Source organism: Perca fluviatilis, chromosome 15 (genome assembly GCF_010015445.1).
Source record: "Perca fluviatilis chromosome 15, GENO_Pfluv_1.0, whole genome shotgun sequence".
In the NCBI taxonomy this organism is placed as follows: Eukaryota; Metazoa; Chordata; class Actinopteri; order Perciformes; family Percidae; genus Perca; species Perca fluviatilis.
Window position 1 is genome coordinate 36,938,475 of NC_053126.1, and position 22,057 is coordinate 36,960,531.

The following is a 22,057-nucleotide window of genomic DNA, read 5'->3' on the forward strand; positions in this document are numbered from 1 at the left end:
TCTATCTACAGTCATCTGAAAAAAATAGTACACCCATGCTAAAGTTGACTAAAAAGAGGAATACAAAAATCAGCTTTTGGAAATTGATCTTAATGCCTTAATTAAAAAAAATTGGAAAGATCCAACCTTTAAGGACCACTATTTTCTTTGTGAATGAATAATGTATCGTAAATAAATAAATGTTCTTCCTTACAATACAGGGGGCATAAGCTATTTTAATTCCAAAGGCCAAGGGAACTTTATCAGGATGCATAGTATCCTGGATCCTTTAAAAATAAAAATCTGCCTGCTTCTAAGGGAATTTAACATAGGGGTGGACTGACTTATACCCCCTCTATTTTAAGGAAGAACATTTATTTATTTACGATATATTATTTATTCAGAAAATAGGTGTCCTTAAAGATTGGATTTTTCCTAATTTTGCCATTGCTGATTGTGAGAAGCTGAAGTTACAAAGCTCCCAGATGGCAGATGATATCAGCCGTAGATATTAATGTGTGAGTCCCAGAGAGGAGGCAGGAGAGGCTGTTGGCCTTTAATCATTTTGCTCATTGAGCTCAAACAAGAGTCAAGGTAAACAAATAAAGAGTCCAAAGTCTCACTTTATTTCTCTAAAGTAGACTGAATGATTTCAGTAAAGTGTCTGGCTGCCAAGTCCATGATTAGTCAAACTTTATTCTTGACTTAGCAATGTGTCCATGAAATTTGACATTCAGATTTCTATGTAGACTTGAGTTGCCATGAAGTTGCAGGAGTAATATGCCTCTGGTCACACCTCAAAATCAGGAATATATTTTTCAGATATTATCTAATGTTATATCCAAGTCATAATCACGATAGGGAAATTCGATATGTCCGATTTGTATCCAAGGAAACGCATGAATGCAATTTAATGATCTAGGACGTACGTACAAATTTTGAATGCGCTGTATAAATGTCCAAAGAATGCTTCTTAAACCAGAATAACACGTTACAATTACATCATTTAATCCCCCTTCAAGTTAGCAGAGCGCTAATCCAGAAGTAGCCGGCTCGTCAGGCAGAGGTCTTTAGGGTTCCTGCTCTATGGGCCGCACAGTGAGGAAGCAGCGCCGATCATCCGGGTCATTTTTGGCTCCATGATGGCTTCATGCTCCACTGAGCAACCTTCACAGGAATGAAGGGGCTCTGCCTCCAGCGCTGTATGCAGCTCTGATTATACATCCATGAACTCAACCCACCTTTAGAGAACATGGTGTTATAGTGTCGGCGTACACAACCAACTCTGTGATCATCCAACCGTTTAAAGACCTGAACAAGTTGTACACATGGGAGTGGAACCCATAGATATATATAAAGCCTAGATGTCTCATCCGCGCTGCTGGCCAATGGAAGTCGACGTCCGCACCTGGATGCCATCTTGCCACAGTCAGCTCGCTCCCTATGGCTCGCTCACTCATAACATTGTGTTGTAATGGTGCATTTACTTTTTAAATAACCATAACTTGATCAATTTTCTACCGATTTTCAAACTGTTTAGTTTTCTATAAACGTCAGAGATGTAGTAAATGACACTGCATAGGCCTACTTATGAATAATTATAACCATGGACTTTCATATGAAAAGAACATTAAACAGAACAGATAGGTGCAATGAATATACACACGCACAAGGTATTTATGTTAAATCAATATATAGGCTACTAAAACTCAGTGTATAGAATGGCAACAGATATATTGATATATTGATATATATATATATATATATATATATATATATATATATATATATATATATATATATATATATATATATATATATATATATACAGTACAGGCCAAATGTTGCACACCTTCTCATTCAATGCATTTTTTTTCCTTTTTTTTTTCATGACTATTTACATTGTAGATTCTCGACAGAAGGCACAAAACTATGAATGAACACATATGGAATTATGTACTTAACAAAAAAGTGTGAAATAACTGAAAACATGTCTTATATTTTAGATTCCTCAAAGTAGCCACCCTTTGCTTTTTATTAATAGGGGAAAAACTTCCACTAATTAACCCTGACAAGGCACACCTGTGAAGGTAAAACCATTTCAGGTGACTACCTCATGAAGCTCATTGAGAGAACACCAAGGGTTTGCAGAGTTATCAAAAAAAAGACATGTTTTCAGTTATTTCACACTTTTTGTTAAGTACATAATTCCATATGTGTTCATTCATAGTTTTGATGCCTTCAGTGAGAATCTACAATGTAAATAGTCATGAAAGTAAAGAAACACATTGAATGAGAAGGTGTGTCCAAACTTTTTGGCCTATATATATATATATATATATATATATATATATATATATATATATATATATATATATATATATATATATATATATATATATTTATTTATTTATTTATATGAATATTATTAATATAAAAATTTAAATTACTACATGTTTATTTTAAACAAGTTTAAACTATTATAAAAGTGACATTTATTTGCAATAAAAAATAGATTTCCCTTTACAAATATACATAAAGAAATGTTGCATGTTGAAATCCCCACCCTGTAGAGAGAACTACACTACTAGAGACTTTGAGGTATACACATGGAGGATAGAGATAAACAAATTCAATTCATTTCAATTTTATTTGTATAGCACCAATTCATAACAAAAGATATCTCAGGACATTTTTCAAATAGAGCAGAAAGAGAGAGAGAGAGAGAGAGGTGCACGGCAACAGTATTGGCAATGGCAGTCAAGCAGGACCATGGCAGGAGGCTCCACTAGGATTGATGAGAACCTGCAAGATGAGAAAACACAAGAACTCCGGGGAAGAAGTGAAGTTAGTAACATGCATTAATTGGACATGAATGTGTGCAAAGAGAGAGAGGAAGAGAGGAGCTCAGTGCACCATGGGAAATCCCCCGATAGTCTAGGCCTATAGCAGCATAACTAAGGGATGGTTCAGGACTCACCTGATCCAACCCTAACTATGAGCTTTATCAAATAGGAACGTCATAAGCTTACTCTTTAATGTGGAGAGGGTGTCTGCCTCCCTAACCACAACTGAAGCTGGTTCCCCAGGAGAGGAGCGTGGTAGCTGAAGGCTCTGCCTCCTGTTCTACTTTTAGAGACTATAGGACATAAGTAAAGACGTTTTGAGTGTCTAAAATGTACTGTAATAAACAACACATTATATAACTTGCAGTACCAAAAACTAAAGTGACATTTAATCACATATTGATATATCAATATTATACACCTTGAATTATTGTTGGTCAATGATACACAACCCTTTGAAGATGAGCTGGAAAGCACCATCTTTAAGCCGGACATTCTGCCCCGTTTTGTTAAAGTCCTCCCTCCTGAAGTGCTCACTGCAGAGCAGTGTCCTGTCAGAGGCAACAAAACCGTCCCTTCTCAGGGCAAGTTCCCACTGCCTCCTCATCTTTACGGTTTTGGGAAACCTTAAAAACGTGAGAAATGTACCCAGACATATAAATTATTGTCAAAATTTCCAACCCTTTTTTCCTTCTTTCAACATTAACGGTAAGGACAAAAATACACACATAAATTATCATGTTTGGGGTAATTGTATGTATGCATATGTATGTATCATGTATGCATATGTATGTACTTTAGAATAAGACAACCACACTAAACTAGCTATAAAAAGGTGTCCCAAAGAAACATTCAGCGATTGTCTAAAAAGCCTTGGGTCAACAAGAACCTTGTAATACTATTATGTCATAGCCCTGCTGTTCCTGTGTAACAGGACCTGTATTGTACATACATCCACTAAGTAACTAGCTAACGATTATCCCAAATATCATAATATTGTCATATCTCTCTCGTTTTGAGACTCCGGTGAAAAGAGAGAGCAATTCTGTCCCTCCCACTGATGTAAAATTGCTGGGTAGCAGCTGAACTGTAACGTTAGCTTCTCGTTATTAGCCAGCTAGGCTAATAACTACAACCACACTCACAGCTTCTTGTTATTAGCCAGCTAATAACTACAACCACATCCAAAAAGATTGTAATTTAGATAAAAGATTAGTTGTCATAAAATAGTTATTGGTGTCAGTAAAACCTATATAATTGAACAGCTTGATTGCGGTCTCAGCCTTGATAACTTGGGCAAGTAGTCGTGATACACAACTATGCTGCACGATAAGTCGTTTTTCGAAAAGAAAAAGCTGCAATTTCAACATGTTCAAGCATCCAGAATTATATCCACGTTAATAACGTTTGTAAGAAACCAAACCGTTTGTAAATCCGTCAAGATTTCAGCAAGATAAGAGTATTTGTGTTCGTGCAGATCACTCACCTTACATCAGGTACCACAGAGCACGGCTGAAAGCTTGACTGTGACAAGATGGCCGCCGATGATGACGCCAGAGACTCCGCCGTAAGACATCTAGGCTTTTTATATATCTATGGTGGAACCATCCATCCCATTTGACATGAACACAACATCAGTTCACTGCAGAGCTATATAGTAACAAAGTAGAACTACTTCACTACTATACTTAAGTACTAAAAGGTTGTATCTGTACTCTACTGGTGTATTCTTTTTTTCTACTTCCACCTTTACTTGAGTACATATTTTTGATGAGTTTAATACTTTTACTCTGATACATTTTTTATGTGCTGCATCGTTACTCGTTGCTGTTGTGAATTCCTCACGCTACTGAGACGGTGCAGGTTACAATGGTTACAGTGTGTGTAGTTACGGCTACGTAATAATAATTACGTATGTTACGTAGGAAATCCCAGAGATTGCGTTGTGTTTCTTTTCATTACAGCGATGGCCTGTTCAGAAGTCAGAGACGATGTAAGTTTGTACTCTTTCTATTTAGCTATTGTTGCAGCAGATGAAGCTATTACAGTGCTTATTATACAGTGAGTCCTGAATGTTAACCGTTTGACCCTGTGATGTGAAGCTGCTAGTTTAGCTGTATGTTGCTAGCTTGCTAACTTTCCTGTTCATCACACATTTTATTTTAGTATTTGTTAATAAGTGATTAATAACCCACTGTTATATCAGACAATAGTAGATATAACAGCTGTGACATTAATGTATCTTTTGGGGTTTATTTCAGAAACTTCCTTCATATTCAACAATGTACAGCTTGTGACTGTCTTAATACCAAGTAAAAAGTTGAACTCCAACAACATGCTATTCATTAAATGACTGCTTTCTTTAATAACTACATAACACAATACTTGTACTTTTACTTTTAGGACTTGAGTAGTACATTTTAACCTACTTGCAATACTTAAGTACAACAAATGTTGAATACTTTAATACTTCCACTTAAAGTGATGGTTCGGAGTAATTTCACCCTAGGGTCCTTTGCACCATGACCTTGAGCCAAACACCCCCCCAGAAGCTTTTTTCACCTGGGTCTAACATTGGGAAAGTTAGCGTAGAGTAGCGTTAGCCGATGAATACCTTAGCGCAGAGGCTAATGGATCCGAAGTGTCTCTTAACATTACCCCACTAATAATGCCCGAAATGATACCAAAGGTCTACACTAGTACATATAGGTTATGCACTCATAAAACGATGGATTGTAAAGTTTGTAAGTACACCAGAAGGTTATGTAAATAACACTTGCCTGCTGGCTTCTGCTCTCTGCTGTTGTTGTTGCTGCTGTAAGACGAGTGCTTAGGGACATCTACAGATTACAACACCGAAAAGAGATGCAACAAAAATATTTTTTAATTTAACTTATTTTTTAAAGTAAGTGCTGTAGTATAACTAGCAGGAGACAAGTAATAATTGAGGTAAGTTTGGAGACATTACCTTATTTAATCATTAAATTAATAAATATTTTGGTTGCATCTCTTTTCGGTGTTGTAATTTGTAGATGTCCCTAAGCACTCGTACTGCCCGGTAGTAACAGCAGCAGCAGCGCAGAGAGCAGAGAGCAGAGAGCAGAAGCCAGCAGGCAAGTGTTATTTACATAAACTTCTGGTGTACTTACAAACTTTTACAATCCATCGCGTTTTATGAGTGCATAACCTATATATACTAGTGTAGACCTTTGGTATCATTTCGGGCATTATTAGTGGGGTAATGTTAAGAGACACTCGGATCCATTAGCCTCTGCGCTAAGCTATTCAGCTGATAACGCTACTCTACGCTAACGCTCCCAATGTTCGACCCAGGTGAAAAAAGCTTCTGGGGGGGTGTTTGGCTCGAGATCATGGTGCAAAGGACCCTAGGGTGAAATTACTCCGAACCATCACTTTAAGTGTGGTGCTTAAAGGTACATTGTGTAGTGTTTTAAGTATTTTATTATCTAAAATCAATGTCTACATTCATAAATATGTCCTCTTGGTGTACAATGACCTCTACCAATAATCTGACTTATCATCGTAAGCGAAGATTTTGTTATCTGTATTTACATAGGACGGGTAAGTCAAAGGAGGTTTCCATGTCGTTCCGCCATCTTGACAAACTACAATAGCTGAGGAGGGACATACAGCACTAGCCTACCTGTCTAGCTAATCCACAACGCGTTTTTGTTCAGAGCCAGCGCCACGTGACTGAAACCAGAAAGAGAGACGGCGGAGAGATCAGTGTGTCCGTGAGGCCATTGTGAGAGGCAGAGAGAAGACTGCACTGCTCTTTAGTTCAAAAATAATGGCGGATCATACTTATGCCGAGCCACAGAAGGACTACTCGCGCCAAATAAGCCAAAAAGGGAATTAAAAGGCAAGCGTGACCGGCGAATTCAAAAAACGAGGGTAAACATCGGGATAGCCTTTCCCAGGTGGAAAGAGCTAATGAAGGAGAAAGACTTCCAAAGGGACGCTGAAGTTGCCTGCTTCCTTCTCGACAGGTTAGTCAATGTCAGCTCCTAAATTATAAGCTTTTTTCATTGCTTGGTTGTGTAATTCATTATTATAGGCAGCATAACCGTAGAACATGTGTAATTAAAAGCTAAACAGCCTCATAAGTGAATAGCAGCATAGGCTATGTTTGATGGAATAAGGGTTGCATTTCATGCCCACTACCTCCATCAGTAGCCTACTTTTCATGATGGTCTTACACCTGCTATAACGTTTTAATATTAATTTGGTCTCTAGGGGCATTTCTATTTTCCTCATTCAATGCTTAGAGTGCTCCTGACTGCAAACCCAGGTGTATTGACGACAACCCCCACCCGTGAATGGGGGGTGGGTTGCCTTTTGAGTAAAATGTAAAGTGGAGAAGGTGCTAAAAACAAGGTTGTAACCCAGAAGTTTGATCAGAATCCATTTTGATAGAGCATATGACTGATGTTGCATTGCTTGCACACCAAAGGCCACTTCAAGTTGTATGTTATCTGACATTTACTGTTATTTATCACTTTTACTGTGACCTCAAATTGAATAATACAGACCCGTACAGTAATCTGTATGTATAGTGTCTATAGTGTTATTTGTCTACATGTTGGAGAGAGTCAACACCTGCTTGAGTCAAGTGTATGTAAGAATATTTGGTCAATAAACCTGATCTGATTTGTCCATCTGATATGTCCAGTTATGAGAGTACTCTTGGGATTGAGAACTGATCAACCCCCATCAAGGCAAAACGTTTTCAAGTGCAAACTGCTCCAGCATTGTCAAGCATTTCCAGTGGGACAGATAGGTAAGTCATTGCATGGAAAGAATTTTATCATTGCTTTTAGTAGTAGTTTCATAAAAATGTTACTTTATCTACCTATACCTCATAATGTGTTATGATTTTTTTTTTTTTCAGAGATGAACATCTGAGTGCAATTGAAAGCCTTGAGCAGAGGTAACCCATAAACTGTCATTGTTTTTAACTCTGTAGTCTGGCTGTGTCCCTTTTGAAAATACTCTCTGGTTGCATGTTTTCATCTGATACATGTTTTTAATTATCATTTATTCTCATAGCATGCATGACATGAGCATTGTCGAAGAGGAGTTGAATGAAAATACCTTCAACGACCCCATGAACAGTGTGTAAGTGGGCTTCTGTTCTATCTATTGAGTTGTGTAGTCTTCATTCACGAAGTTGCTATTTTCTGAGTATTTTGTATATTAAAGGATTGATTGGGCAGAAGAGGGTCCCTCATTTCATGGTCACCGTGACGACAGCTCTGATGAGGAATATCTTCCACCAATTTCTTTGCTGTGAGTCATAATCTATTAGTAGTCTTTACTTTGTTTCTGTGCTGTGTTTTTACATCTAATCAATGTTCAGGGCTATTTTAAAATGTATTTCTGTTCTTGTAGTTGACACTGATGTTTAGCGGAATATATAAGGTCATGGCTATATGCTGAAAAGTCATGGAAATTATTTGATTGAACTGTGTATGATCCCTGATGTTCTGCCTTTCCAGAATGGGTGGTGCGCTGAAGGGAGCACAGGTAATTGATAATCTGCCAACTATCGGGATCGCTGAGACTGTGCACGACCTGCCTGCCCCTGAAGTCCCTTCTGATGAGCCCCCAAGTCTCGAGCTGCCAATTTTGCCAGGCCCTCAGAAGGTCCTCAGTGAGGATGACATTGTTGGCGTCAGAGCATCAGTGCTCTATGAGAACTGCTTGAGGCAGCTTGTCACATTTTTAATTCTGCCCGTGGACAGATGCACTGGTGTATTGAGGACTGGTTTGGTGTGTGACAGTGTTGCCCCCTTTCCAACAAACATCGCCATCAGGGGCACTGCAATGAGCGTTGAATGGGTAAGCCTTGACAATCGCATCACAATGAATGATAACACACCGTACTTTATGTGCCTTGTGAATTTATTAGGCTACTCTTATCTAACTATTAGATCTGCCCCAATGGACATTGCCTATGGCGGTGGAACTCCCAGCCTGTGTTGAAGTTTGGCATGCAGGCTGGGGACTTTCTTCTTTCCACAAACATCTTACTCTCCGGAAACAACTACACTAAAGTTGCTCTCCTCTTCAAATTCATGAACATGCGAATGGTCAACCCTAACACACACTTCACCATCCAGGACAGCTATTGTGTTGACCCTATAAAAACATTCTGGGAAGAGAAGAGATCTGAGGCCTTCAGCCGACTTCAAGGGAAAGATGTGGTACTCCTAGGTGTGTATTTTTATATATGACCTTGTTCTACATAATTTTTTATGTTATACAATGAAACAAATTTTGAAAGCATCTGTCCTACATGTTTTGTATTTTGAAATTACCTTCTTTTTTTAGGTGATGGCAGAAATGACTCACCAGGGCATTCTGCACAATACTGCAGCTACACGACCATGGAGCTTGACTCTAAGGAAATTGTCTATGTGGCCACTATAGACAAGCGACAGACCAACTGGAACTCCAATATCATGGAGAAGGAGGGTTTTATCCAGACTGTGGACAAGCTTACCCAAGACCTAAAGGTAGTGGAGTTCTGCATGGATGCTCATGTCCAGATTGCAGCCCTTTTGAGTAAGTGGTCATCAGATAAAATGTTTGAACACAAATATATAATATGCTCATTGAGATACTTGGAAATAAAATTATTCCTTACTTCACAGACCCAGACAAAGGCAGATATAAGGATCTGAGAATTCACCACAGCCTGGACATGTGGCATGGTGCCAAAAATCTGTCCAAAAAGATCTCTACCGTAAGTTCTAATGCATCTAATTTCATTAATAACACAGTCCTGTACCTGCCTGCATGTCAGTGCAATCATCATATTATGTTAGGTCTCCATGCAAAATACATACATGAAATAACTTGCATTGTTTGTGTTTTGTTTATCCCCATAAGGCAGGAAAGGTGAAAGGACGGTCTCTTTTCATTCACTGGCTGAGGGATATAGTTAACCATTTCTGGTGGTGCTGCAAGACAGCAGAGACATTTCAGCAGTTTCTTGTAAGCAGGATTAATATATATATTTTTCCCTGATTCAAAAAACTGTGAAATGGTCATTTGGTTTTGTATTTGTGTTTATTTGTTTTACTTTCCTCAGACACTTTGGATTGGAGTTCTGCATCATGTTTGCAACAATCACACCTGGGAAACGGGAAGCTGCCAACACGATCACCTTGAAGACACTCAGGGTAAACAGTGGATTGAGGGAGATTCGAAGAGCCACAAAGCACTAGTGGACATCGTCCTCAACAAACGCTGGCAGAAGGATGTCCACAAGTATCTGCGCTTCAGGTAAAGTGTGGGGACATGACAATTAAACAGAATTGTCACCGAGCCGTAAGTCATCTGTGGGTGTGTGTTTTGGGGTCTAATTTCTTTTTTATTCATCCAGATCAACTGCACATCTTGAGTCATTTCAGAATCACATTCTGATGTATGCCAGCAAGCGCCAGGCCTTCACTCCCCGAGTGTATGACTCAAGAGTTGTGCTCGCAGCTCTGGACTACAATTTCCACCGCGAACGGCCAACATACCGGACGGAGGGCCAACAAGTGTATGTCAAACTCTCATCAAAATTTATGTTTTATTCAAATAAATGCATATTCCTATTGTCTTACGAGTATGAGAGTCTAGTTTTCATAATGACTAAATGACTTGTAATAATTATTTTTTTTATTTAGTCTTAGGAAGAAGTACAACAAGAATGCAAGAAGATATAGCCTTTACGCCGTGAAGTGTGAGAAATCGTATGGTTACATCCCTGAGTTGCAAGCCCGCATCTTGAAAGGGAGAGTCACAAGTGGAGTCGGGATGCCGCGACGGAGGACCCTACATCCAGATGACCCTACATCCAGATGACCCACGGCGGCTTGGTGTTGTGCCCCCGATACCTCCACCACCGACATCAGAGTTGGTACGGACACAGGTCAGCAGAGGTCTGGGTAAGTGACAAACATCTACATGCCGTTATTTCAGCTAATTACCTTTCCCTTTAACTGATACTGAATTGTGTGCACATGCATGTTAATGATAATTGATTGTGTGCACATGACTAATGGCACTCAATGTCTTTCACAGGATCAGCCTTCCATGCTGCTACCAACTTGGAGGCAGATTGAGCTGTTATTTTGCTGGTGTTTGAGGTGTAAATACATGAGCAAATGTTTTTGTAAATATGAATAAATATCTATATTGGGTTTTTTAAACAACATTCATTTCAATTGTATTGTGTATCAAATTGTTATTGCACCTAATTTTGACATTTTTCTCTATACCTAGTGCAGAACAAACAAACCAACAGCACTGAGTCAAATAACAAATCTTTTATTCTTTGTATCAAAGTTAGAAGTCAACAGAATTCCAAAGAATACAACATATAGAAATATAACTATTTACAATATTTATTTTACTTATATCCCTGGAATGTAGCCAGTGTATTGTCCCTGAGGGTCTGGGAACTTTTCCCTTATCCTGCAAACACAGCAGCTGGGAATCACTCTCCTGTTCCCCTGTCCTAATGCGCCATGCTGCCAGAAAATAAAGTGTCTGTAAGCTGCGTGCCTGTATTCACGGTTGTCATCACCGGGCTCCCTTACATTTCCGAATGCTGTGAGATCCTCCCGATACTGCCTATGTATTTGCAGATAACCCTCATCCAGGCAGTACTGTGTGAAATGTGGAAGGAGGCTCACACAGTGGGCAGGGTCTTGTCCACAGCATTTCCGCTCTCTGTCTGTCGGCATGTCTCTGCAGTGGTTACAGGTACACCAAGGTACCGCCGCGGATGTAGGGGCACCATTTCTTCGCTGATGCTCCATCAATAGATCAAAAATCAGACCCGGCTGCCTCTCCAACAGTCCAGCTGTGAGGCGTCTGTGATCCTCAAGGCTCATCTCCTGCAGAAGTCTCTGAAGAAATGAAAGGAAATAGGATAGGGTTAGGCCGTTAGGTATACAGGTAGGTATTAGGTAGACCTATACAGCCAACAGATTGGACAACATGTTTTGCAGTATAGTGCACTGTAGGCAATGCAGGGATCTCATGTATCAATGTTGACAAAAGAAAACTATTGGTGTGTAAAAGAAAACATTTATAACATTTTCTATAGGCCTTTGTTTTCAAAAACACTAAATTTGCTCACGTGACTATTTTTAGATTAGACTCAACTTTATAGTCATTGTGTAGAGTACAAGTACAAAGACAACGAAATGCAGTTTGCGTCCGACCAGAAGTGCTAAAAAGCAGAAAAGTGCAAGTGATATACAAGTATAGCCAGGACAAGAAATCTAGTGCAGTGTAGACAGTAGTGTACAGTTGGTTAACAGAAGGTTGTTTAGAGTAATATAAATTAAATACAAATATGTGCCGTGTATTAGCAGTTAGCTTATAAGAGCAGAATAAATACGTAATATGAACAACATGTACAGATCTGTGCAATGTAGTAGCAGTAACATAATAGTAGTAAGAATAATATAGATGTATGCAGTGCATTATAAGAAAAACAGAATACATATGAATATTCACTATGAACCATATAGACAGATGAGTATTTCGCTACGTGCATAGGACTGGGCAGAGAATTAAAACTCAGCTGCTGTTAGTCTTATAAATTGTACAAACCTCTGTCACTTCTCTTCTCTGCCTTTGGAAATCTTCAATTCTTTCGCGATCATCTCTTGAAGCTGCCAAGCGTCCTCTTCCTCATCCTCTTCCTCGCCTAGCTCCCGCCGATCCACTGCCTCTCTGTCCCCGTCCTCTCCCTCTCCCTCTTCCTCTACCTCTCCCTACCGTTGAATCACCTGATGATATCTAACAAGGCACGTACATCGAAAAATAAATTAATAAAGAATGTATCACTACCAATTACCATAGTTCATGCTTTTTACAGTCTGTGATTCATACTGTAACATTTGTTTGTTCGTTGTGTGTCAAGTTGTTAGCTGATGCTATAGGCTACTAATGGCAGACTACCAAATAAAACCCATAAACACGGCAACATAATTCACAATCTTGTTCGAGGAGTAATTACTTATACATGCTCACACTAATGATTAAATGCACTTTGTTTGAAATAACAAACCTCATCACCCAAAAGAAAACTCGATGAAGCGCTACTGGAAGACATGTTGTCCTAGCTTCTTGGTACATAACGGCTACCGTAGTTGCAACACGCATTGGAAAAAGCGAAGCGCTAGAGAGCACTATTCGTTTGAATGCAATATACAATTTCACCGCTAGATGGGAGAAATTCCTACACAGTGTACCTTTAAAGAGCACTTCAACTTCTACTCAAGTCCCTTTTTTGAAAGAGCACTTGTACTTTTACTCAAGTATGGGTCTCCTACTTTATACACCTCTGGTTCACTGTGACATGTTCACTAAAACAGACCAAACCTCTGGTGAATGGGTGAAACAAACACAGGACTTTAACCCAGGAGACCGAGGTTCTTGTCCCGCGTGTGAATAAGATGCACATTTTGTAAATCCACCCACGAACCCTCCCTAACACTAAGTGGTTTTACGCTGCATTTTGAAAAATGATGCCAAATTAGTCCCGACCCAGAGTGTCAAAGAGTTTGTTTGTCTGTTGAAAAAAATCAAAGTCCTGGACAGTGGCGGCGCCAGATATTTTCTTTTGCTGGTGCTTTGGGGTTGCTGGACGTTTCAGTGAGGGTGCTCTGAAATTTTGAGTTTCCCTTGACACAAATAGGCTAACGTTAGCCTACACACACTCGCGCAGATGCCCACCCACCTCTGCCGCCGTTTACTAAACGAGCGAACTGAGAGCGATTGATTTAAAGTTGCCGATACAACAGCACCATAGAACTCTGATTAGCCCACCAAACATATTTCAAATACCAGCCAACAAGCCAGGTTCAAACAATTATTACTGCAGCTCTCATACAGTGGCTCAGAAGAGTAATGCAGCAGGCCATACACCACACACAGCCAAGCACACACATAAACACACACGCGCATGTATCCTCACACAGTTTTCACACTTGCACGTATGGTCAAAATACTGTAGTCATATCTGTATGACTTAATATATCTAAATAAGCTACTGAGGGCAAACACGTTTTCTGGGCTAAAAATAAACCGATGTCCAGTGCGCTGTATAACTTTAGATTTGGTGATCCATTTATTCATATTTCTGTAAAACACGTTTACTGTAATGTTCTTCTACGAGACAGAGATAAGAGTAAAGTTCTTGCATGGACCCCTATCAGCTGACTCCCCCACTGTGGCCTGGCTGTGCGGCCCCCTGGTATAATGTCATGTCCAGCAGGGTGACCCCTGGTCTAATGTCATGTACAGCAAGATGACCCCTGGTCTAATGTCATGTCCAGCAGGGTGACCCCTGGTCTAATGTCATGTACAGCAGGGTGACCCCTGGTCTAATGTCATGTACAGCAGGGTGACCCCTGGTCTAATGTCATGTACAGCAGGGTGACCCCTGGTCTAATGTCATGTCCAGCAGGGTGACCCCTGGTCTAATGTCATGTACAGCAGGGTGACCCCTGGTCTGATGTCATGTCCAGCAGGGTGACCCCTGGTCTAATGTCATGTACAGCAGGGTGACCCCTGGTCTAATGTCATGTCCAGCAGGGTGACCCCTGGTCTGATGTCATGTCCAGCAGGGTGACCCCTGGTCTAATGTCATGTCCAGCAGGTTGACCCCTGGTCTAATGTCATGTACAGCAGGGTGACGTTAAGCATCCTCAGCAGTAGCCTAATCACAGCCGTGGTCAGGTCATCTTCCTCCGGCTGCTTTTCTTCGTCCCGGTTGGTGACCGGTTCACCATATCTCTCAGTCTCATTTACAGGTTTTGATAAAGTCTCCACACCTTGACGTTGAGGGAGTAAAAAACTATCCATTGCTAGCGTTCACTTCTCTAATCCTAACGGCTCCAAATATTGAGCTCTTCTTCTGTGTGAATACGTTACTGTGGAAGTAAGATCAAAAGTTCAATGTGTGCTGCACCCTTTGGCCGAATACGATCACCTGTGTTTTTTAGCCTAAAAATAATCGGTTTGTTTTATTAATGCATTTATTAATTTTTCAAATATAAATTATACTATTTACACATTAACGATTTTTTATTTATTTATAAATCAACCACAGCAATTTCTTGGGGGTGCTAAGGGGGAGCTATGGCAAACCTAGGGGTAGCTACAGCACCCCCTAGCCCCTCCCTGGCGCCGCCACTGGTCCTGGACCAACACTGCTGTCACAATAGACTTGGTCGCCATTACTGGGAACGCCCACTAAAGCCTCATTTCCGTTTATGCTGTGTGGGAAAACAAACCCTTAGAATGAATGAGCGTAGACCTTGTTAGCAGTTAATCTTTACTCTTTGTCATATTTATGATTCTTTTTTTGTTTTGGTACAATGCCGAAACGTTGCTGTGTGGCGTTCTGCGCCTCTAATAAGTCAAAAAATCCTGATTGTAAGTTTTATATACTGCAGAATAGAATAGACGGTGTTGTTACCACTGATGTCGCTGCTACAGTCCAAACTGTAACAGTTACATGGAGTTTATTAATTTAACATGTTAAGACATACTAGTCTTTGATATCATAGCTTTAATGAACGTGGGAAATAACAACAGACTGTTTGATGACCCTGGGATAACGTTACTGATAATGTAGTTAGATTAAGTCATCTAAGATTAGCTAACGCTTAACGTTAGCTGTCTCTTCCCTTGAGACTCAATCAGATAGCTAATGTTTCCCGACAAATAATGTGGAGAAACGACACCTTTTTCCGCTCCGTTGGGTTGTTTGTTCAGTCACATGTAATATACAGACAATCAGACCCAATACGGCTCAGTGTACGGCTTATGTGTCTTGCTTGGTCAAGCGTTAAAAGTGTTTTGAGTAGCCATACTGTGTTAATGCTATGTAATCCGGAGAATGGATTGTTTTCCCCCCACGGTGACTCCGCCACAAGCCACGCCATCAGCTACGACGAGGCACCGACCAAGTGTATCTTTGTGGATCTCTATTGCAGTGGTTCCCAACCTTTTTTCCTTGGCGCCCCCCCTACTCATGTCTAAGAAATGCTGAGCCCCCCCCCCAAACCGAAGTTGAGGTAACTCTTGAGATAGAGCCTTACTTTCTTTTTTGATACAGAGGAGTTATCAGCACTGTTACGTTTCTCCGCCATGTTTCATTCATAAAATAGTGATGCCGTGGCGGCAGGAAAAACGAGGATACAACAAAATATATAGTTTTCATACAGACTTTTGTATACATTATACATTATATATTCTAGTGTATTATCATAATTTGTTTAACATGTGCAAATATTTTTTTTTTACCTCAACCTCAAACCAGATAAAGACTCGCGCCCCCCTGTGATCTTTGCCCAGGTTGGGAACCACTGCTCTATTGGAAAAGCAAATATTGAAACATGTTCCTGAAAAAGGATTTGCACTTTAATTTTTAATGGAGACAAAAACAAAATGTGTATAAATGACGGTTGTCAAAATGAACGTGATAACGAGTTAACACAAATTGCTTTAAACGGCACACATTTTTTTCATGCGTGATTAACTCACATAGGTTTTGTTATTTGGGCCTCAGGCTGCTCCGTAGTTTGTGAACTCAGGAATTGATGCAGCATTAACGTTAGCAGAAAGCTTTACGTTCTCCGTGATAACACCTAGGGCAGGGGTCTTCAACGTTTTTTAAGCCAAGGACCACTTAACTGAAAGAGAGATGGAGCAGAGGCCTATGTATATTGTATAAAATTTAGCTAAACTGGGCCTACAATAACGTGGGCAGCCTAAAGCCTTTATACATAGCTTTTCAGTGCATAATACTAAGCTTTTAAAAAAAGATTGTTGGCATGATTTTATAAATCATGTTTTAATATTAAACATGTGGCAGAGTGAATCCTTAAAATGAACTGTATTTGGCCTATCATCAATGTTTTTCTTTCACAAATAGGCTGATTTATATGTGCTAATACTGTGTTGGACTCATGTGTCTTTGTAAATTATAGAGTGTGGTCCAGACCTACTCTATTTGTAAAGTGTCCTGAGATAACTCTTGTTATGATTTGATACTATAAATAAAATTGAATTAAATTGAATTGAATATAATTTTAAAAAATCTTTTAAGAAATACAATAATTTAACAATAATTTGGTGCCCCCCCTCCATTAACTCTGAGGACCCCCTGTTGGAGATCTCTGACATAGGGGATTAACAAACTCGCCGTCGGCTGTCTGGCTCTACACAGCGGAGTGAAGCACATCTCCAGTCTGATCTAAGAGGAGACGTGTTAAAGTGACACACCACCGTTTGTTGAAATAGTTCTTATCACGGCCTCCCCTGGCTGTAGATAGGTGGGCCAACAAATTTTTTGTCTCAGTGCATGTAATTAGGTTGTTTTTTTGTCTTTTGTTGGCTCACTTTTGCTCACAACATGCTAACCGGCAACATAGTGAAGAAGTAAATTTGAAGCATCCGCGGCTCAAGGCCAGATTAGCGGCGCGGACTACACCGCTTGCTGCGACTGCTCAATGCTCCTCTATTCTCGTTTAAAGTACAACCAAGTTTGAAAAAGTTTTAAAAAGATTTATGCAGAAGTCAATGGAATCAGATTAGAAAAATAACTTTTATTTGCACGAAAGTAAATCAACACACAAAAAAGCCCGAGCAAGGTCCGGACTAAGCTTGCTAACGATTCCTTTGTCTAACTTCACTTTATATCGTCCAAAAAGAGAGCTCCTCCCCCTGAAAAATGCTCCAATGATCACCTTCAGAATACGCATGTAAAACTTCAATTGGCTACTTTCGAGGCTCAAGACCACCTCTTTCTGGGGATTTTCCACCAGATGAAGTCATTTAGCTGACCTTGCATTTTGAATGCTTACGCTTAAGGCGTTTGGTGTGGACTATACAGCAGCGGGCCATCCGCAGCTAACACGGGGCTGCTTCAGTCGTATACCACTTAGGCTTTTAGCGAATGTATCGCGGCAGACTATCTGTGGATGACTGCAGCTACACAGCGGCAACTGAGGACTGATTGAGGGGGGGGAAGTCTATGTGTAGCAGTGAGGAAGGCAGCCGCGGGAAGCACTAGGACAGAGAAAGTCTGTGACTCCCACCAAGCAGACACATTGACATCTCCTATCTATATCACATTGATACACATTGTATATGTCCCATAATTCAATTAAAAACCAGATTTATCATATTTTGCCACAACAGGATTCCATTCACTATGCTAAGCTAACTAGCAGCAGCACTGCGGGTGTTGCACCGGACTAAAACAATGCATGCACAAAAAATGCATTGGCCCACCTATCTACAGCTAGGGGAGACCGTGATAAGCCCTATTTCAACAAACTGTGGCGTATCCCTTTAATGGTTCTCCTGAGATAATTGTAATAAGGAATAATAATAACAATGAAGAATAATATGTGTTTGTTGCACAGAGGCAGATTTTCCAAGTTCAGAGTTAACAACATGTGAACACTTTATTTATTTTGGCACGTTGGTCTGTTGGAAAAGCCAACGTCCTCTCAGTGTTTCCACCTTTACCAGCATCTCTTTCACAATCTTCACTTACAGGAACCCTCTGTTATGTAATATTAATATTGATATTAGGGTCATATCCAGTCTCAGTGGGTATGCTATTATCCTTTTTCATACACACACTCTTCATCATTGTTGACCATGATCAAAAAACATCCCCCCTCTGTTTTCTTCACAAACTGCACCCTGACATCGTCCGTAACCACCGGCTGTTAATCTGCGGGATGAGTCATAAAAACATTCTGATTAACAGTGGATGGGTTGTGGTTGAAATCAAGTATAATCAATGAGGAAAATATAACTGAACAGAGCAGAGCTGTCGTTTCTATACTATACATCTGCTTTATTTTACTTTTTATGTTCGCATAGGAGTTAAGTTACTGCTGATAAAACCCAACATTTCCTGATTTGGCTGCTTCATAATAAAATCATTGAAATAACAAAATAACAGAACCACGCTCTGCCATTTTTCTCAGCGCTGTGGACATTTGGTAATGCGAGTCTAGGCTAAAAAATAACAAACGGGACGCCATAATAGCAGGACTGTTTGTTGTAATATCATACATATTGGTAAATTCAGGAAGGTTTTTTGAAACTAAAACTAACATTTTATAGGTACCGTCTACCAGCAAGGCCCAGAGACAGCTGGGACAGGCAGCACAGGGAACCAAACAGCCAGGCCTGTTCACTGAGCCCTTCAGTAGCATCTGAGGGAATGTTTTTTGGCACCCATGGATCATCCTATTCACGTTTTACTGTCTCTCATGCAAAATAAGATCATAAAAAGGACACTTTCACAGTGTGGCCTGACTAACACACTATAAGATACTGCCAGGCAGAGTTGTTGTTGTGAACTTCAAAGTCATTATGTGGTATTTGAAAGAACTGTATTCAGTGAAAATGTGAAAGTATAAGGTATCAGCTTTTAATAACCTTATAAAATACAAATACAGTGTTGAAGGAAAAATAAGTAATGAATGAATAATATAGGATGTCTGGGGAGAAAAGAAGGAAACAAATGATTTATACATTTTGGAGCTTTTCCACAGGTTAGAGTTGAACCGGAGTACCAGCGATACTGGTAGCCTACACTGGTAGCCTACAATGGTAGCCTATACTGGTAGCCTATATTGGTAGCCTATACTGGTAGCCTATACTGGTAGCCTTCAGCCATTCTGCTCCTCACCTTTGGAACTCCCTCCCGCTATCCATCCGTACCATAGAGTCTCTCTACCCACCTTTAAAACCTCCCTCAAAACCCACCTTTTCCGAAAAGCCTACCCCACATGACCCCACTCTCCATCAAAATAATGGATAGATTGCTGGCGCTGCAGGAGGATAATATTCTGAGTCTGTCAGCAGCAACAACAGAACTTTTAGTGGACTCTAACTGCTGCTGAACATTAGTCCTGTAGGGTTACATTACAGCTCGGTTCTGGTTTAATACTGGACCAGTTTCAGAGACTGTTGTTCACATCAGACACTCAGACACAGAGCCGGCCCTAGACCTTTGGGGGCCCTATGCAAAATTTGGTTGGAGGCCCCTTTGACCATTTTAAGTAAGGCCTAAAGAAAAGCAATAACTACCTAATAACTATACGGTATATATTATTATTATATCTACTATGTTTGATGTCTAACTGCTGAGTGGCAGTGTAAGACTGAACACACACCGATGAACTTGCTGAATAAAAATACTGATAAAGTGATTTTCACTGACCAAATATAGATTTTTAATTGAAAACTGTTTAAGAGGCACAAACATATATATAATTTTAATTAAATAGAGCAAATAGAATAGCATTTAAATAAAATATTTTATAAAATAATAAATAGACCACTCAAATGTTAGAATTTTTCAAATAAACAAAACAATAACATCTAAAACACCACAAACAAGATCAATAGTAACAATAATAATATATAACTGTCAGTTGTGACAGCCTCAGCTTTCGAGATCCTGTGTATTACAGTTTCTCTCATTGAATTGACCATCACAACTGTGCTCTAAAGCCACAACTCCATAACAGAAAGCATGGCAGAGGCACCTTCACTGAAGGTGAAGATGGCCATACTTGCTGCTGCCTCAAGCTTACTTTCCCCACAACACAGTCCCCTCAGTCAGCCGATGGTGAAGCTAACTAATCAGGCTCTCATCAGCACTGGTACATAACAACACAACAGAACTAAACTAATTATGAATCATTCAAAAGACCAATATTTAGAACATTGGAGAAAGCAAACAAAGTAGACTAAATTGTTATTTGACCACCAACTAGGTCAGACAGAGATACTCTTCCTCCTCCACTGGGAAAAACTATCTTCACTAAGAGAATTACACCTTGGAAAAATAGCCAAAAAAATAAAACTTCCCAAAGTTACCACCAGAAAAGAAGCTGGTAGTTCTCCTAGGAGGGGGGACAGCAGCTCTACTGACAGCTAAATATGGATCTGTCTGCCACAGCCTGAGGGACTCACAACCACTTAGGATCCCAAAATTACAGATTGGTTTAGTAGCCTATTATATAGTAATTATATTATACAACCATTTTAACTGTTGTGTAATTTAATTGTTTTGTAATATAGTGTGTTGTATCGCGATCAGTACAGTGTAGTATATATGTGACACATATGACATAGCTATATGACTTTCTGTAAACTGCTTTGAGAGAGAGAGGGTCTGATTACCTCCGCTGTCTGAAAACTCCTGTTTTCTGAACGACAGTTGACATATCGACGTACTATGTGAAGACATTTCATCATCTGCTGTCTTAGTGTGTAATCCCCTGGGTCTTCTTGCTGATAACAACTGTTTTCGTCTTCTCCGAGGTGATTTTTGACGCACTTCTTTCGACATTCTGAACTACCGCGGAAATGTCAGAGCATGTCACGTGACCATTCTGAACGAATCACGTTGTCAGAAATTGGCATCAGCCAATGAGATTGCGCATTTTGAGTTAAATCCCCCCTTTTACTTTCACGATTGGTTGCTGATGAAAAGGAAATGACCATATTTGGATCCGACAGCATTGTAGAGGAGAGAGAGAGCTTTCCAACGGTATAGACCATGGATGTATTAAGAGAACTGGATACAGTGATCGGCGGGAAGCCCCGTACGTTCCAATGAGAGTGCTCAAATGCGCATTAAGACAACATGGAGCTCGGCTCTTCCGCATTCTTGGCCCATGACGTCACGGTGGACACGCGCACTAGCAACAATTTGTTTGCGTTGTCTTAGCAACCGGTAGCAACATGATCGTTCATGAGCGTCTCTCTCGTCTCTCTTACATGTGGCGAACTCATGAACTTGTATTAAATATTCACTAATGTTAAACATTGTGTGTTTGTTGTTCCCGGTCGTTTACATGCTTAGCTAAATAAACGATAGATGTATTTAGACAACCAAGGACTTTTAATACTTATGTCGTGCTATTAGCTAGCTAGCAGTTAGCCTGCAGTTTCGTGAACAGAGCTCATCCATGGCTTCATCTCTCATCCACGTTACAAGCTTTACAGCATACAGCCCTCGGATGTATCATAAGAGAGAACCAGGGCGATGTAATCACTATGTCTGTAGTAACGTTATGTAGGCATGATCTTAATACAGCCATGCTAGCTAAACCTGATGTTAGCAACTAGCTAGCTAGCTGATTGCACCGCCA

The 22,057-nt window shown here is 40.0% G+C and overlaps 1 protein-coding gene and 2 long non-coding RNA genes across 3 annotated transcripts; 2 read left to right on the plus strand and 1 right to left on the minus strand.

Moving 5' to 3' along the window:
• Window positions 1-6,734: 6,734 nt before the first annotated feature.
• On the plus strand, window positions 6,735-7,758 carry LOC120573813. The gene is made up of 3 exons (XR_005641781.1): window positions 6,735-6,835; window positions 7,519-7,626; window positions 7,738-7,758. It is a non-coding gene; the product is annotated as an uncharacterized LOC120573813 (long non-coding RNA).
• Window positions 7,759-7,767: 9 nt separating this feature from the next.
• LOC120573814 lies at window positions 7,768-11,047 on the plus strand. The gene is made up of 12 exons (XM_039823658.1): window positions 7,768-7,776; window positions 7,896-7,964; window positions 8,049-8,135; window positions 8,345-8,687; window positions 8,780-9,062; window positions 9,180-9,413; window positions 9,503-9,594; window positions 9,741-9,845; window positions 9,943-10,136; window positions 10,237-10,398; window positions 10,526-10,786; window positions 10,923-11,047. Exons 2-11 carry the CDS (start codon window positions 7,897-7,899, stop codon window positions 10,701-10,703), a joined length of 1,746 nt encoding a protein of 581 aa, XP_039679592.1. The 5' UTR covers window positions 7,768-7,776; window position 7,896; the 3' UTR covers window positions 10,704-10,786; window positions 10,923-11,047.
• Window positions 11,048-11,152: 105 nt separating this feature from the next.
• Window positions 11,153-21,318, minus strand: LOC120573815. Its single transcript, XR_005641782.1, has 3 exons — window positions 21,084-21,318; window positions 12,465-12,653; window positions 11,153-11,752 (listed from the first exon to the last, which is right to left on the minus strand). It is a non-coding gene; the product is annotated as an uncharacterized LOC120573815 (long non-coding RNA).
• Between the last annotated feature and the right edge of the window lie 739 nt (window positions 21,319-22,057).

Excerpts from the sequence above, each read along its gene's own strand:
- LOC120573814 (XM_039823658.1), top strand. The coding sequence starts at position 7,897 with ATGCATGACATGAGCATTGTCGAAGAGGAGTTGAATGAAAATACCTTC. Across the intron at positions 8,136-8,344 it reads CTTCCACCAATTTCTTTGCT|AATGGGTGGTGCGCTGAAGG; the intron begins GTGAGTCATAAT and ends CTGCCTTTCCAG. Across the intron at positions 9,414-9,502 it reads CCAGATTGCAGCCCTTTTGA|ACCCAGACAAAGGCAGATAT; the intron begins GTAAGTGGTCAT and ends CTTACTTCACAG.